Genomic DNA, 17,360 nt, shown 5'->3' with positions numbered 1-17,360 from the left:
TGGAAAGCTAGTCCATGTGCACAGAAAGAATACTGTAAAAGTCCTGCCCAAAGCAGTATTTCCAACACAATCCTTATCAAAATACCAATGGTATTTTTCATGAAACTAGAGGAAATAATCCTAAATTTGCATGGAACTACAAAAAGACCTGAATAGCCAATGAAACCTTGGAGAAGAAGAACAAAGTCGGAGGTGTCACGCTTCCTGATTTCAAACTCTTCCACAAAACTAGAGTAATGAATACACTTTTCTACTGGGACAAGAATACGTTTACAGGCAAACGGAGAGTCCAGATATAAATCAACAGTAATGTGGTCAATTAATATATGACAAGTGTATTCAGAAAGGAAAAGACCATCAGTCTCTTGAATAAATGGTGTTGGGTGAAAGAGGTGAAGGGGATAGAGAGACACAAAATCTCCATCATCTCAATTACAATGTATTTGAGTGATGAGGATGAACACTCAGCACACAGAATATAGTCAATAATACTGCAGTATCTATGTTGACAGATATCAACTCACTTATTGGGAACGACCATTTAATAATGTATTTAACTATCAAATTACTATACAGTACACCTGAAACTGACTCAAAACTTTATTATGAATGAACTTCAATCAAAAAAAGAGGTGCAACCTTCCAGTTATAAAATTAATCATGATGAAGGTATTAGCGTTAAGTACTACATAGCCGATAATATTACAGTATCTTTGTGGGGTAAAAGCTACACTTAACACTGTGAGCATGGAGTAATGCAGATAACTGATGAATCTCTAAGGTGTTCATCTCAAACTAATATAATTGTTACATAAACTGTACTGGGAGGCGGTCCGAACCGCCAGTCTGATGACACAGTCCAAGAAGTCGGATGGAAGGGACTGCACAGTGGCCTTCCCAGAGGAGCAACCCAATATCCCTCCTGCTGAAAATGTCCCTCTCCTAATAAATTTGTTTATTATGGTTTTAATTCAAACTGCCCCTTCAGGGAAGAGGCCATATCTAATTCTCCCTGAAAATTTTAGGTACTGGCCCTAAAGGAAATAGGAAAAAACCACTACTGTCCCTGTGACTACCCCCGATGATGGGAAAGTGAGACCCCACGAGAACTGAACCCAAGTTTATGGGAAAAAGATATGGGAAATTTACCTGGGTTGAGGTTCCTTCCCCCACCCCTATGTGGCCTCCAAATAACATATTCAAAGATTAATGGCAACAGCTGGGTACAGAGAACAAATGATATTCTGTGGTGAGCCAGCCAGAGAACAAACCTGGCAAGCTATAAAACAAATGAGAACAGCACATCACCTAACTCCACATCAGAAAAATCTCCACTATAGGTCTTACTGAAAATGGGTCTGAGACACACAGTCCATAAACTTTGTCCCTGCCTGCCAAAAAAAGTCGTGTTCTTTTAGAAAGAGCCTCCTTCTTTCCTACCAGAGATGAAGAATGGGAGTATATGTACAGAAGAATGAAGGCCCTACATAAAAATAAGAGAATAGTGACCTTTAGGTAGTCATCTGTGAAGAAACCAAGAGTCTGGCACCTACCTGATCTTTGTTAAGATTTTCTGGCCACAATAACTAAGAACAAAGCTTACGCAGAAACAAGTTAACTGCTAAGACCTGCCACATGATGTAATCTCAGTCTCCAAACGCATGTCACCGTGCTGTGTGTCAATTAAATGATTAATATCTGTACTTTATGTAATCAAAGAGTATATGATCAAAGTGCTACTTGTCAGTAAAGGCCAGGCTCAGCTTTTGCTAGTGCCTGTGTCATTTATTTCCGTTAGTCACCGATGCCGTCCATCCTTCAGGGACTCCTGGACTCACTGGAGCTGGACTCCAGCAAAACTGTATTTCAATTATTGGCAGGATTTCTGTATAGATCAAGAGTTTAAACTAAAGTAATACAAATTAACAGACTACTGCGTAATGACTACTATAGGGAGTAAACTTTTAGTATTTTCCTTACAACAATAAAATAGCTATCCTCTTAAATTCCTTACCTGTGTGGCCCAGATATTATCAAGATCCTGCAAGGTAAGAGCCTTTTCTTTTGTCACAAAACGCAGAATCTTCTCTAGCTTTTCTACATACTGAGGCTGATGAAGACTATCTCGCAAAACTATGGATAAAATATTGTTCTGTTGTATCCATTCCTAAATATAATATAAAAATTTGTTTCATAACAGAAACTGAAAAGCTTTTATAAAACGCAAACTATGAGGATGGGGGAATTGAATAAATGTGTTAAAAGGTACGAACTTCCTGTTATAAGATAAATAAGTAGTGAGAATGTAAAGTACAGATTGCTCACTGTAGTTAACACTGCTGTATGAAATATTTGAAAATCTTTAATACAACAGATTCTTACACTTCTCTCATCACAAGGAAAAAACATTTTTCTCTTTTTGTATCTATGAGATAATGAATGTTATTAACTAAACTTGTGGTAATCATATGAAAATGTATGAAAATCAAACCGTCGCTGCACACCTTATGTTGAGTAACTAATATAGTGCTATTACGTCAAATACATCTCAATGAATAGAAAACTGAGTAATTCAGACTTCTAAGAAACATCAATGGAAATTCAAAAGCTCAAATTACATTTATGTTCATACATTATAACTAAAATATAGTTAACCCATGAACAACACGGATTTGAACTAACTGCATCCACTGATATGCAGATTTTTTTCAATTAACATGCTGAAAATATTCTAGAGACCTGTGATAATTTGAAAAAACACTTAAAGTATGTGTTAATCATAACCTAACATATGTGTTTGTTATTGAGAAGGGCTATTCAAAATTAAGTTCTGCAATCAAAAGCGAAATCCAGCATTATTCTAGGGACAACTATGTGTTTAAATGTTGTTTTAGAGAAAAGCATTCAATTTACAGTAATTACACAGAATTCTAATTTGCACATTAATGCTCCTATGATGTGCTATATTTTATAAATTATAAACCAATTTGATGTGCTTATTTTTTAATGCAAAAATAAATAAACATTACAATAAACTGTTACACAAAAGTTAATTTTTCAGATACAAACATGTCCCCATATTACTGCAGTAACATCTCAAACTATCTGTAGAGAACCATGTTGTATGTGAATCTGTCCTACGAGATTCTTTTGTAAAAATGCCACAACAATACAAATTGGTTAAAAATTGTCTGAACACTATTTTCTGTCAAGGACTAGCAGGCATTTTTGAGTAGTTCTTTGCCTGACATTCCACAAAGTGGGCAAACTGCATACATGTAACCCTGACCACCAACACTGAGTCAGAGCCTAGGTGTAGGTTATTGACTATTTTCTCAGTATCAACCGAGTTTCCTCAAAATGCTTTTTATGTTTGGTCATTTCCACCATTAAACTGAAGACTCCATTAAGGTAGAAATTATTCTTCATAGAGGCACCCACAAGGCTGGCATACAAGACACACGAGAAAGAAATTACTGAGTAACCTACTACCGTATGTTATACATTTTTCAACACCAACATGTATAATGATCTATATGGTAAATAATTTCCTTTCAATATCAAAATGTAAATGGTTTGAGAAGTTCTTAGTATTATATAAAACATTACTTCTTTAGTATAACCTCCAATTTAAAACTTCTAAATTGGCATATTACCATCATGCCAATTCATTCACCAGATTCCAGATTTAATCCCTATAAATATTACCTCTTATTTATTTAATATCTCACAAAACACTAAACTAGAAGAACAATGACCATCTGTACTTAGGATGATATAGTTACTGAAGACGCAGGGCATTACTGTATCACTTCAAACAAATCATTTTTTACTACTATTACAAGGTAAGTTTTAGGATATAATGGTCATGAATCAATCTTCCAATTTCAAAGTTTTTGTTATTGTTGCTCCTAGAATTAACTGGTACTAATTTTCCTTCAATAGATTCTTACTTATAAAAAAAGCAAAGGAGCTTACTGCCATTCTCTCAGCAGTCAGCCACTCTTCCTCCTCAGGATTACAATGTCGGCCACTGTAATATATCACACTAGATATGACCTTGTTAATTTCATCCAGGGCATTCATCTTTCCATTAAAAGAACATATCTCCAACTGTCTGCAAGAGAAATTTGGAAGAAGTATTACTATGAGAAATCAAGCAAATGATTATTTAAAGGGAGAGCATCTTACCTGAGTATCATTCTCAACCTAAAAATATCTAAATTTTTTACAGTTTCCTCTTCTCCTGGAATCCTTGAAGCTAAATTCCTCAGAGACTTAATAATCACTGAAAGGGCATCATTTTTGGTTTTATTCTTTGCTTCTTTTTTCAGTTCTTCATCAGTTAAATTTTCTAAAAACTGTGGAACTCTTTCTATAACTGGAATGAAGTACTTTTTCACTGTACGCTGACTGAGAAACTCACAGCACTGTCCAAATGGTCTAAATAAGGAAAAACACACAACTTTTGCAATATCCACAAGTTCAATGCTTAAATAAACATTAACTTACCAGTTAAAAATAAGAAGGAACTAGAAAACTGAGTCAGTTTTTAAAGCAGTAAAATCTTTATACTACAATGATTACTACTTTTAAAATAACTTACTTAATAAGAGCTGCAATTATTTGAACATTTAATGTTGCTCCACTAATAAAACGATCATGCAAAATCTGGAATCCATTTAATGTGCCAAATTTATTGATGAGGTCCACTAGCCAACCCTGTAATGCAGGTAATGATAAGTTAGTTCTTTCCATCAGAAAAAAATTTCAAACGTGCTATTGAAATGTGTTTGAAGTCAGTCAAAAAAAGGAAGTTCAGTAAACTGTTTGAAAGAATGTTTAAATAGAGTACAAAACAAACATATATTTTCAAAGATTTATTGTTTTCCTAATGTATTTTCTTTCTTTCCCTTAAGCCAGAAGCAACACAGGTTGCAAATACATAGTAGTTCATAGGGACACGGATACTATTTGTTATTTACCCTGTATATCTGCTGAAAAGAAATTAGGAAAGGGTGTTCAGTTGAACATGTTTCCATGTGTAAGAATGTAAGTGAATTTTAAAGGTATATAAAAATAAAAATCGAATACATAGGTGCCCCTAAAAGATGTTTTAAGTCTTATCTTCTAAAAAGCCAGGTTTTAGGAGGAAATAAAAAGAAAAAAAGGGAACATAAGCATTTTATTACCAATCTTAAGCAGAAATAATTTCCACCCTTAAAAACAAAAAGAATTGAAGGGAAGGAAGCCTTTATCTGAGAAAGGGGAAAAGGTGGTGAGAGAAGTTAGGCAAAAACCTCCCTGTAAAACCACATGTAACACAGAAATACAGCAAATAACAACTAATTCTGAAAAGAGAGATCAGAACAAAGACTGCAACTGATGGCCCTCCAACTGGGGAAAAAAAGGGGACCTTAAGGAAAGGTAAAGTAGCAAAGTTGTGATATGGCAGGATCCAAGCCCATCCCCCACCCCAGCTCACAGGTGGGAGGAAAAAAAAAATGGGGCAGGGAGTAGAAGCCCAGGACTGCTAAATATCCACCCCTGGAGATCTCTCCTGGGAGCGTGAACACCCATCACAAGGAGCTCTGGAGATTTAGTGGGGTTGGAAAGCAAACAGAGGTGGAATACTTAGAGACACTGAGATTCTAGCCACTTGTGGAGAACAGGTACCCAAACAGACCACTCTGAAGCAAAAGAAAGGCAGGCACTTAGAAAGATGTCCCAACAGCGGGAGGGCTGCTAAAGGGGCAATGATTGCACAGAGCTTACTGTACAGGAGAAAGGAGAAGTGAACAAAATAGTCCCAGCACACTCAGCCCAGCAGGTTGGGGACTTTTAGGAGCTTCACCAGCTCCATCCGCCTGGCTGGCAATGCAGTGCTGAGGCCCCCACTCTGATACACAGCCTGATGCTCCTTCCTCTGGGCTTTGGTTTGCGAACCTGTAGCCCCTGCCGTCATGCCAGGCCAGCCGGAGGCCTTAACAGCTACAGGGGTATAACGCAAAGATGCTCCCAGAGTGCTCTTCCCACTGGCCCTGGCAGTGCAGGCAGGCACCGCAGCTGGGAAGCAGAAAAGAGCTCTTACCTCCCGGCAGGCACTGGCTTGATCACCTCAAGCCCGGCCAACACTCCAGATCCTGGGCAGCTCCACAGACTAGAGCTTCGGGACACTAGAGGACAGGGCATATACATAGTTTTTCTTCCCTATTATTTGTCAGAAATATGAAGTGGCAAAAGATCCTTGTACAAACCAAAATCCCGCAAACACCAGAAAGAGGGATAAATGAAACTGAAATCACGAATATTCTTGGTAAAGTTTTCAAAATAAAAATCATCAACATGCACACAGAGCTACAGAAAAATACTCAAGACCTCAGGCAACACGTCAAGGAAGACACAGAAACTTTGAAAAAATACAGTATCTGAAATCAAACATACAATGGGGTTGAAAAGAAGATCAGATGAGGCAGAGAAAATGGTAAATGAAATAGAAATCAGAGAACAGGAAAACAATGAATCCAAAAACAGAAAGAAGGGACCTCTCGGAATGAAAGAATACGAAGAGATCTGTGCGACCAATCAAGTAATATTCGCATTTCAGGGGTACCAAAAGAATAACTTTGAGGAAATAACTGCTTAAAAACTCTCCAGTCTGGGGAAGAACAGTCTCTCAGGCCATGGGAGTGCACAGATGTCCCAACCAAGGCACCCAAGGAAGACAACACCAAAGCATATAATTAAAATGGCAACGATCAAGAATAAGGACAGAGTATTAAACGCAGCCAGAGAGAGACAAAAGATCACATACAAAGGAAAATCCATCAGGCCATCATCAGGCTTCTCAATAGAAACTTTTCAGGCCAGAAGGGAATGGCATCGCATATTTAAGGCAATAAAACAGCCAAGCCTCTAACCAAGAATACTCTACCTGGCAAGATTATCATTTAAATTTGAAGCAGGGATCCAGCAATCTTTAGATTAGCAGAAGTTGAGGGAATGTACCTCCTACAAACCATCTCTACAGTGTATTTTGGAGGCACTGCTCTAGATGGAAGTACCGCTAAGGCTAAATAGCTGTTACCAGGGAAAATAAAACCACAGTAATGGCAGTAGATCATTAATTACTAAGCCAATGCAAAATTAAATCAACTGCCCACAAAGCTGGTCAAAGGTTACACACAGAGTGTACAGAATCCTAATACATAAAGTGTAGAGGAGGAAGAAAGAGAAGGGAGAAAAAGAAAAAGAACTTTTAGACTGTGTTTGTTATGGCATAATAAGCAAGTTAAGTTGTTAGACTGTTACATATTAAAGAGGCTACCCCTGAACCTTTGATAACCATGAATTTAAAGCCTGCAATGGCAAAGAGTACATACCTACTAATAATCACCGTAACTGTAAATGTTCTGAATGCACCAATCAATAGACACTAAGTCACTGAATAGAGAAAAAAAAAAAGACCTGTCTATATGCTGCCTACAAGAGACTCACTTCAAACTCAAAGCCATACAGACTGAAAGTGAAGGGATGGCAAAAGGTATTTCATGCAACGAATAGGGAGGAAAAAGCAGTAGTTGCAGTACTTGTATCAGACAAAATTGACTTCAAAACCAAGACCGTAGCAAGAGACAAAGAAGGTCATTACATAATGATAAAGGGGGCAGTCCAACAACAGGATGTAACCATGATAAACATCTATGCACCCATCGCAGGAGTATCTACGTATGTCAGACAAATACTAACAGAATTAAAGGTCCTGTGAAATAGAATGCAATGCATTCATTCTAGGAGACTTCAACACACCACTCACTCCAAGGGACAGATCAAGAAGTTTAACTGTCACTGTCTGCAGATGACATGACAGCGTACATAAAAAACCCTAAAGACTCTATTCCAAAACTACTAGAATTAACTGAATTCAGCAAAGTTGCAGGATACAAAATTAATACACAGAAATCTGCTGCACTCCTGTGTACTACTAACAATGAACGAGCAGAAAAAGAAATCAGGAAATCAACTCCATTTACAGCAGCATCAATAAAATACCTAGGAATAAACCTAACCAAGGAGGTTAAAGACCTACACCCTGATAACTATAAGACACTCTTGAGAGAAATTAAACTTCTTTAAATAGCAGTAAATGGAAATGCATCCCATGCTCATGGATAAGAAGAATTAATATTGTCAAGATGGCCATCCTGCCTAAAGCAATCTCAGATTCAATGTAATCACCATCAAAATACCAACAGAATTCTTCAACAAATATAACAAACTAGTTCTAAAATTCACAGGGAACCACAAAAGACCCCAAATAGCCAAAAGAATCCTGAGGAGAAAGAATAAATTTGGGGGGAGGGATTACACTCCCCAATTTCAAGCTCTACTACAAAGCCACAGTAATTAAGACAATTTGGTACTGGCACAAGAACAGACCCATAGATCAATGGGACAGAATAGAGAGTCCACATATAAATCCACACATACATGCCCAATAAATAAATGATAAAGGAGCCTTTGATAGATAATAGGGAAATGGCAGCCTCTTCAACAACTGGTGTTGGCAAAACTGGAGAACTACATGTAGGAGGATGAAACCTGATTACTGTCTAACTCATACACAAAACTAATCTCAAAATGGATCAGAGACCTGGATATAAGTCATGAAACTATAACACTCATACAAGAAATCATAGGTAAAAATCTCTTGAATATACACATGACCAACTTTTTTCTGAGCACACCTCCTCAGGCAAGGGAAACAAAAGAAAAAATGAATAAATGGGACAACATATCAAACTAAAAAGCTTCTATACAGCAAAGGACACCATTAGTAGAAAAGGCAACCTACAGTACGGAGAGACTATATTCATAAATGTTTCATCCAATAAGGGACTAACACATTATTCACATGCTTCAACAACCAAAAAACAAATACCCTGATCAAAAAACTGGTTGAAGAACCGAGCTGGCACTTCACCAACAGGCACAAGAAAAAGATGCTCCACATCACTAAACATATGGGAAACGCTAATAAAAACCACAATGAGATATCACCTTACACCAATTAGAACGGGCACTCTCCAAAAGACAAGAAGTAACAAGTGTTGGCGATTATGTGGAAAAATGGGAACCTCCTTCACTCTTGGTGGAAATGTCAACAGGTGGTACAACTGTTGTGGGAAGCAATATGGGGATTCCTCAAGAAACAAACACTAGAAATAGTAATTCCGTGTGTAGGAAAGTACCCAAAGAAAACAAAATCTCTAATTTGAAGATATGTCACCTCTATGTTGATCGTGGCATTGTTTACAATAGTCAAGAAATGGAAGTAACCAAACTGTCCACCAACACATAAATGGGTAAGGAAGATGTGGCACATAAATATACACAATGGAATATTATTCAGCCATTAAGAAAAGTTCTGCCATTTGCAACAACACGGATAGACCTAGAGGGTATTATGTTAAGTGGAAAAGGCCAGGTGGAGAAAGACAAATTCCATACGATTTCATCATAATAATAAAGTAGAAGAGAATTAACAAAACCGCAGTAGACTCACAGAAACTCAAAAGTGACTAGTGGTTACCATGGGGAAGGGGTTTGAATGGGTGGTTACAATGGGTGTGGGGGATAAAGTGCAAACAGAAAATTTCAATCATAATATAAGCTGGTCACAGGGACAATATAGTCAATGATTCGGTAACATCTTTCTATGTTGACCAATAGTAACTGCACCAGAGAGTGGGAGAGGCTTAATAATGTAGGGATTGCTGAATCACTGTGCTGTATATATCTGAAAGCAATGTAAGTGTATATTAACGATACTTCAATAAAGAAAAAAAGAAAGCACTATGTTTTTTTTGGGGGGGAGGAACATAGTTTTATATAATAATAAAGAACAACTGAATCTTGCTTAGATACACAGAACACTTTGCCCAACAATGGGAGAACACACACTTTTATAAGGGCACACAGAACACTGTGTGGGAACAAGTCTTTTCAAAGGATTTAAATCATAGCCTATTTTCCCATCACAATACAATGGAGCTGGACATCAATTAATAGAAGAAAACCTGGAAAACCCAAAATAAATAGAGAACAACTCATCCAACTAGTGAAAAGAAGAATCAGTTGTAAGAGAAAAATTTATAGTTTAAAACATTTTTTATTTTTAAAGAAAGCTTTCAGTTTGACAACCTAACTTCTCCTAGGAAGCAAGAAAAAAATTATCCTATCCAACTAATCTCAAAACTAGTATTTTGGCAAGAAGACACTAGAACAAGGATAAACAAAACAGAGAAAGAAAAACAACAGAGAGAGAGAGAAAAAAATCAGTAAAATCAAGAACTGTTTCATAAAATTTACCTGTGAGATGAGAAGCCCTTAGGTCAGCTACAGGAAAGAGAAGAGAGCAAGACTCAAGTAACTAAAACTGTAAATGAAAGAGAAGACCCATCATAGATTTATAAGAAATATTAGTAATAATTATAAAAAATTTATGTCAACATATGGATAACCTAGATGAAATTGACACATTTCAAGAACAATCCACCTATGCTAAAACTGTATCAGGAACAGAAAATCTGAAAAGACCTATAATTAATAAGGCGATTGAATCAGCAAACAAAACCAGCAAAAGAAAATCAAGTACCAGATGGTTTCATTGTAGAGTTCTAAAAAATATTAAAGAACATATACACCAATCCTCAATCTTTCCAAAAGCAGAAGAGGAAGGAACATGTCCAAACTCACTTTAAGAGGCCGGCATTTCTCTAGTACCAAAGACAAATGGAAACTAAAGACTGTATCTATGCTGAATATTTGATGTAAAAATCCCTCAACAATATACTGGCAACCAAACTCATCAGCAAAGTAAGTATACACACAAGTACGTGGGATATATGTCCACTGGGATGCCAGGTTTCAATTTAAAAAAATCAAATTAATATACCACATTAACAGAATAAAGGAAAGAAAATTTGATATGATCATCTCAACTGATGCAGAAAAAGGACTGGGCAAAATTCAACAACCTAACATAATAAAAAACAAGAATAAAAAGAATCTACCTTGACACAATTAAGGGCACCTCACAAACCCACAGCCAACATCAAAGTCAATGATTAAAAAATTGAAAACTTTCCCTTGAAGATCAGAATTAAGACAAAGATGCTTGCATTAACCCAATCTATTCACACTACTGAAGTGTTAAGCAGAGAATATTAGGAAGGAAAAAGAAAGGAGAGGTTTCTAAACACAGAGAACAGTGTTTTTGGTATTCATTAGCACGCACACACACTAAAGTTATGTTCTGCTTTCTGTTTCTACTGTTGGTTTACATTTTTCCATGTGTTTAAAATATTTAACCAAAATGAGTATAAAAATAAAATAGACTTTACTATTAAAACTTCAGTAGCATGATAAATTAAGCCAGCAAAACAGTAGAAGGAATGTACATAGAACCAGGAGCCTTTTCCATAGCCTGGTCTGCTACTCAGTGCTTCTGGCTCGTTTTTTAGTTTGGTCTGTACCCTTGGTTCCCGTTTTCTTAAGCCTTGCTTCCATGAAATTAATTATCCTTTGGGTTAATAACAGACTGAGATTATTTACTTGACCCAAGACTAAGATCTTGATCAGCACTAAGGGTTTCTAATAAAAAAATCAAAATAACAATAGTATGTAATGAAAGCAAAGAATAAAATTTAAAAATCTGTTTACAGTCTGTAAATAAATCTGCTTCCTGCTGTTAAATATATATGTACAAACAACTGATGCTCCTTATTTGCAGTAATTATATTCTCTAAAGTCACTCTAAACACAGAAGGAACAAATACTGAATCACTGCGTCTAGGTGAAATACAAAGTTAGATCCCAACAAACATATTCAACAACCAATCAACACATACTAATCTTTGTTCAGGTAGGAGTTACAGTGGTAGTGGCCAGGAGTTCATCGTTAATGAATGAACAATACTTACATAATGTGTCTGTAAACAGAAACCTACATAAAACAGCGTTATGTGCTTATCGTGTTAAAAGATGGTTCATGTCACTAAAGTTTTTAGACAAAGTCATTTTACTATTTAATTCTGAGAACAAACCAACATACTTTTGGTGATCGTGGATCTGAGGAATGAGCAAACAGTTCGTCTTCAGGCAACTGAGCACCTGGGGAAACTGATTCACTTAGACGTGTACCGTTGTAGACATGGAATTTGCAATGAGGATTTAAGGCCATGGAGAGAAGTTCCAGAAGTGGAAACGAGTCTTGGGACAACTTGGTCACACAAAGTTCCACTAGGCGATGAGCATTGTTAATAATACACCTCTGTTACGTTAAGGGGAGGAAGGTGAGTTAGAAAGAAAAAACAATCCAATTTCCTAAACAAAAACATTTCAATTCTTGTTAGTAATGATCTGTCTCCACGTTTCTATCCTGGTAGCCTGAATTCTGCTTCATTTATTTCACAGATATTGTGATCAAACTGATGTATCTTTGAAAGTAAGTATTTACTTATTTCACAGTTGTATTACACCTAATTTCAAAAGCTATCTAAGAATGGCTGCAATGAAGCAGACTTTACTGGATGTCTATTTCAGTCTTATGTCTACAGGACACATGCAAATCACCATTCTCTTCTCTTGAAATTTGTACCATGGAGACAGTTCATTCTAAAATTTAAACATTGAAAGTAGTCAATTATCCCAAATTGGGAGATACGTCATCCAAACCTCAAAAGTCACAGATCACGTCCAAAGCCGTCTATCACTTACCAAATCGGAAATGTTGGGTTTTATATGCCATTGTCATTTGTAGGAAAGGTCCCATTTACATTTTCTAATGCTGCAGTCCACAAACAAGTGGAAGTTTGCTTCGTAACTTTTGACTAATTCCACTTTATAAATCAGGACCAGAGGTTTGGAGTAATTACAGAAATTCAATGATTCTCACAGTACTTTTGTTTGTTTGTTTTCAAAATCTTTGCAATATGAAGGTATCACAGGATCAATGCATTACTTTTGTCCCAGACCAAAGAAATTTCCTTGAGAGTACTTGTATTTTCTACAGCCCGTCACTTGAAAATACTACCAATCTGAGAACATTTTAAGTTCTGTTTTGATTTTTTTTTATCATTAAATCTGTAGTCTGAATTCAGATCAGAAACTTTGGGGAGTACTAGTTTTCCAAGGAAAACTTTCCTTTTCTACAAACTGACAAGGACAAGGTTGCCAAGATTCTCTGTCATTCATGCTGTGTTTATTTACATACTGCATTGCAATGAAATCATTTCCTTTGGTACCTCAGCTATACTGAAGTCTTCTATTATATTCCCCATCTTGGGAATGTTTCTTACCACTACATAAAACTGCATACTTCCACAATCAATAACCTGATACATTAGAAGATATACTCTGTTTTGCATAAGGTCACAGGAACTTGGGATTCAGGTGACAGCATTAAAATGAGGTTTCATAACTTCAAATCTCATGCTCACTCTAAAATACAGCTCTCAAAGGCCTTCAATTTTGTCAAACGTTATCAAAGGACTTAAGAGTAATGCTTTCCAGACACAAATCCACATGGATCACCATGTAAATCTTTGTCTCCAACATAATTAAAAAGACTCACATGAACTTCAAACTTCCAGTCACTCACTGTCTCATCCATAAGGATTTTAGTGAAAGATACTGTCAGTCCATCTCGGAAAAAACGTTGACATGCTTCGCTTTTAACATCAAGACCTAAGACAAGATGGAAAAATTACAATACACTTAATGTGAAGACAACATTTCTCTGACCAATTGTATAATTAAAGATAATACATTGTTAAAAATTGTTTCAGGTTTCCAACACACATACAGCACAGTAGATTTTGAAACAAGAAGACGCATTATCATAAAGGGCTAAAGGGTAATTTATTTACACTGAAAATGTGGAATTCAGAAAAATGTAATACTATATCCAGTGAATTTTAGAAACACTGAGTTGTATGAATCTATGTCAAATCCGGTAATATAATGATTAACCGATATGCTTCGAAACATGATACTGGACTTTAAACACAACAATTACTACACAGAATCAAACATATCACAGCATTTTACTCACTGAAATAAAAGCTTTGTATAAGTGACTTTAAAAAATTCATCTTGTTGTAAATTATCTGATTATTAAAGTATTTTAAAGAATCTGGTCTTGCTTTCCTAAATAAGTCCTTTCACTTGGCACCTAAGCATCTTTACTTCTTTTTAATTTCATCTGATTTAAGGAAAGTAGTACACTCATATGTCTTCATCTAAAAAAAAACCTTCTTATCTCCTCAAAAAAACCCAGGAAATATCAAATTTGCATAAAAAAGTATATTTTGGTTTTGTTTATATAGTTATTGATATGTCACTTAAACCCAGGACTTCTGCCTCACAGTAACCATGATTACAAAAAAATAAATAAATAAGGGAATAATCCTCTGCATATTCTGAATGCAATTCTAGCAAAGTAGCATTTTAATGTTTGTTCATCTTGTACTGTTAGGACCTAGAACACGCTAAATACCTAAACCCTTCAATTAAGGAATAAATGCTCAAACTAACAAAAGAAATTTGAGTGTTGAGAAACATATAATCAGAAAAAATATTTTAATAGGTAAATAAAAGGTAAACACTCTTTAGATGATGGTAGGATAATTACTGTTAAATAAAACTATTACCTTGGCCAAAGAGTAAGACAGACTTCACAGGAAACCAAAGATAGATGTTAAAAACTGACTAAGGACACTGACAATACATGTACCTGTGGCTACTCCACTTCCATTCATTTTTAAATGGCCCAGAAAATGCTTCAGCCCTTTCTTTAAGCCTTCAAATCTTTAACCAAATACTATTATCAAAATTAATGATTTGCAAGAATTCAGCTGAACCTAACATTAGAACAAGTCATTTAAAGATTAAAGTCATTTAAAGAGATATATATATATAGATATATATATCTATATATAGATATATATATCTAGATATAATAGAATATATCTATTCCAATATAAAAGTTCATTCTTGGTAGCAGTAATACTAGATTTTCTTTATTGGTTGCTAAACAAGAACAAAACCCCAAAACAAAACTAAAAAATTCATTTTCAAAACTTTTCTCTCTTCCAGAAAAAAAGTTTTTAACATCAAAATTGTTAGTCTATTATAAAAATGATACTAATGAAACACCAATTTCCATTTAAATATAACAGATGGGGTTTCTATTAGCATGCACTTTGATTCATGACTTTCCAGTCAATCATTCAAATGTCAAGTTTAAATGCTTTGTCTGAAATTTTTGCTAATTAGTTTTTCTCAATTACAAATGACTTAAGTACAAAAAAACAGTTAATAATGTCAAGTCATATGGTCATATAGTATTTTTTAATTTGTAAAATATATACTTGAATGTATACTATTTACACTATTTCATGCAACAGATTTTCAAAGTCTTTTATATTTAAAAAATGTTTTTAACTTTTAAGTAACTACCCCTTTGAAAATACAATGACACAATAGATCCTATCCGTAGGATTATGAATATACATACAAAATTCTGCATAACATTTTAAAGGACTCAGGTGTCATTAAGGGCTGTCCAAAGGTTTCTATGAGTCTTTGCTCTACATATTATAAAGTCCTTCCAGGAAGTTTAGTGAGAAAGTGCAGTCTAAGAAGACACAAGAATTGGGTAACAGAGAAAAACAAAGCTATCAAGAACAATGTGGAAGTATACACACTTGAATACATTACGGATCACACAGTAAAATATAAACTCACCTTTCTTACTAAGATCAATAGCAGCTTCTAAAAGCACTTCTAATTCCCCTTTGGGCCAAACTGGAACCATCCAACTAGGCATAAGAATTTTTATGAAATGAAAAGATGCCATATTCATTGTGCACAAAATGAAATACTATAAACAACTTACATACTACAATTACTTTTGCTAGGAAAGTATGTAAAAATCTCTGATAATATATATTCACTATAAAAGTAAAAAACCTTCTTAAATCTGCTTTGTGAACCTAAGGTATTTATTGAACCCACATATAATTTTAATACAACAATAAGGGAAGACTTCATTTAAGAACTTTCATAGACAACTAAAACTAATCAAAAACCAATTAGATGTAAACCCATTGTTAGAAAGAAAGTGTTCCTCTGAGGTTGTTTTACTGGTAAGGCACAACACAATGACCCTTTTTTCTTGTGATTATCTTCAGAAACACAAAAGAGAGAGACAAATGGCTGATTTCTCCCTCAAAAATCACCTTTATAGAACAGTTAACAATTTTTCTTACAGATTACATGATTTCTAGAGTCCCAAGCACTTATGGCCTTGTAAGTACACCCCTAGATCAAAAAGCAACGCAGAAGCCAGTATTTTCCCTAGCTTCATGAAAATGTCAGGCATCTAGGAATGTACCCGAAATTAACCCACTATCCCAGAAAGAACTTCCTTCCATCTGTCCCTTAATTATTTACTAAAGGACAGCAGAAATCCCAAATACTGTATTTGTGTTACTGGCTGAGATGATGTTTTCCCCAGGAACATATCTTGGAGGAGACAAAGAATGGAGCCAGCAGGGAAAAGAGTATGGAGCAGCAACGAGCAAAGCTCTTTCAATGAGTAAACAGAACATTCCTGCTACTCAGGACAGTCTTCAAGGGAGGATGATGTTAGTGCTGTAGTGGCTGTGGTTTTATACTGCCTCCTGAGAGGAGAACTTCCCCCCTCCCTGGACCAAACAAAACATTGAAATAATGACATTACAACTCATTCTTGATTGGCTGAAAGTACGATGCTTTATTAGTACAGGGCAAATCAATTAGAGTTGAGGTCCATGTATCTAAGTGTACTTCTGAATGGCTGGCTGAGTTGGACTGGAGCTTTCTGCAATTTACAAGGGCCCTGAAGCTTCTTGAAACTTAAAAAGGCCTTGAACTGACTGGGGTCCTGAATTCTTATCTGCCTGCATCCCTTTATCACCCGCATCATTTTGATAAAAAAATACTTATTACAAGCCATCTGCTAGATATAAATTGGTACATTTTTTTGTTCTTTTCAGTTACACTAAAAAGCATCTTTATTTTCCTGGCATTAGGAATTTTTTGTAACTCAGTTCTAATCAGAAGTAAACTCTTATGAACAAATCAGCAACCACCAGACAAAATAAAAGAAAAATAAACTGTTGAAATATCTCTGCTGTTTAAAATGGACAATATAAGGAAAGTCATCTAGCAACTCAAGCAATCTATGTGTATCAAGAAGAAACACATTTCATAAATGCTTAAAAGGAAATTCCTGTCTGTACTTCTAAGCCAGA

General features: G+C 35.5%; 1 protein-coding gene across 1 annotated transcript in view; it reads right to left on the bottom strand.

Annotated features, from left to right (window-relative positions):
* Nucleotides 1-17,360, bottom strand: part of LOC130682069 (probable ubiquitin carboxyl-terminal hydrolase FAF-X) — a 166,434-nt gene that overhangs the window by 139,170 nt on the left and 9,904 nt on the right. Inside the window, 7 exon segments of the mRNA XM_057496199.1 lie at nt 2,015-2,167; nt 3,979-4,117; nt 4,192-4,443; nt 4,607-4,722; nt 12,116-12,334; nt 13,637-13,749; nt 15,811-15,890. Coding sequence (XP_057352182.1) covers nt 2,015-2,167; nt 3,979-4,117; nt 4,192-4,443; nt 4,607-4,722; nt 12,116-12,334; nt 13,637-13,749; nt 15,811-15,890 — 1,072 coding nt within the window.

The sequence above is a fragment of the Manis pentadactyla genome, chromosome Y (genome assembly GCF_030020395.1).
Source record: "Manis pentadactyla isolate mManPen7 chromosome Y, mManPen7.hap1, whole genome shotgun sequence".
In the NCBI taxonomy this organism is placed as follows: Eukaryota; Metazoa; Chordata; class Mammalia; order Pholidota; family Manidae; genus Manis; species Manis pentadactyla.
Note: the sequence above shows the minus strand (reverse complement) of the source record. Positions and strands in the feature narration are given on the sequence as shown.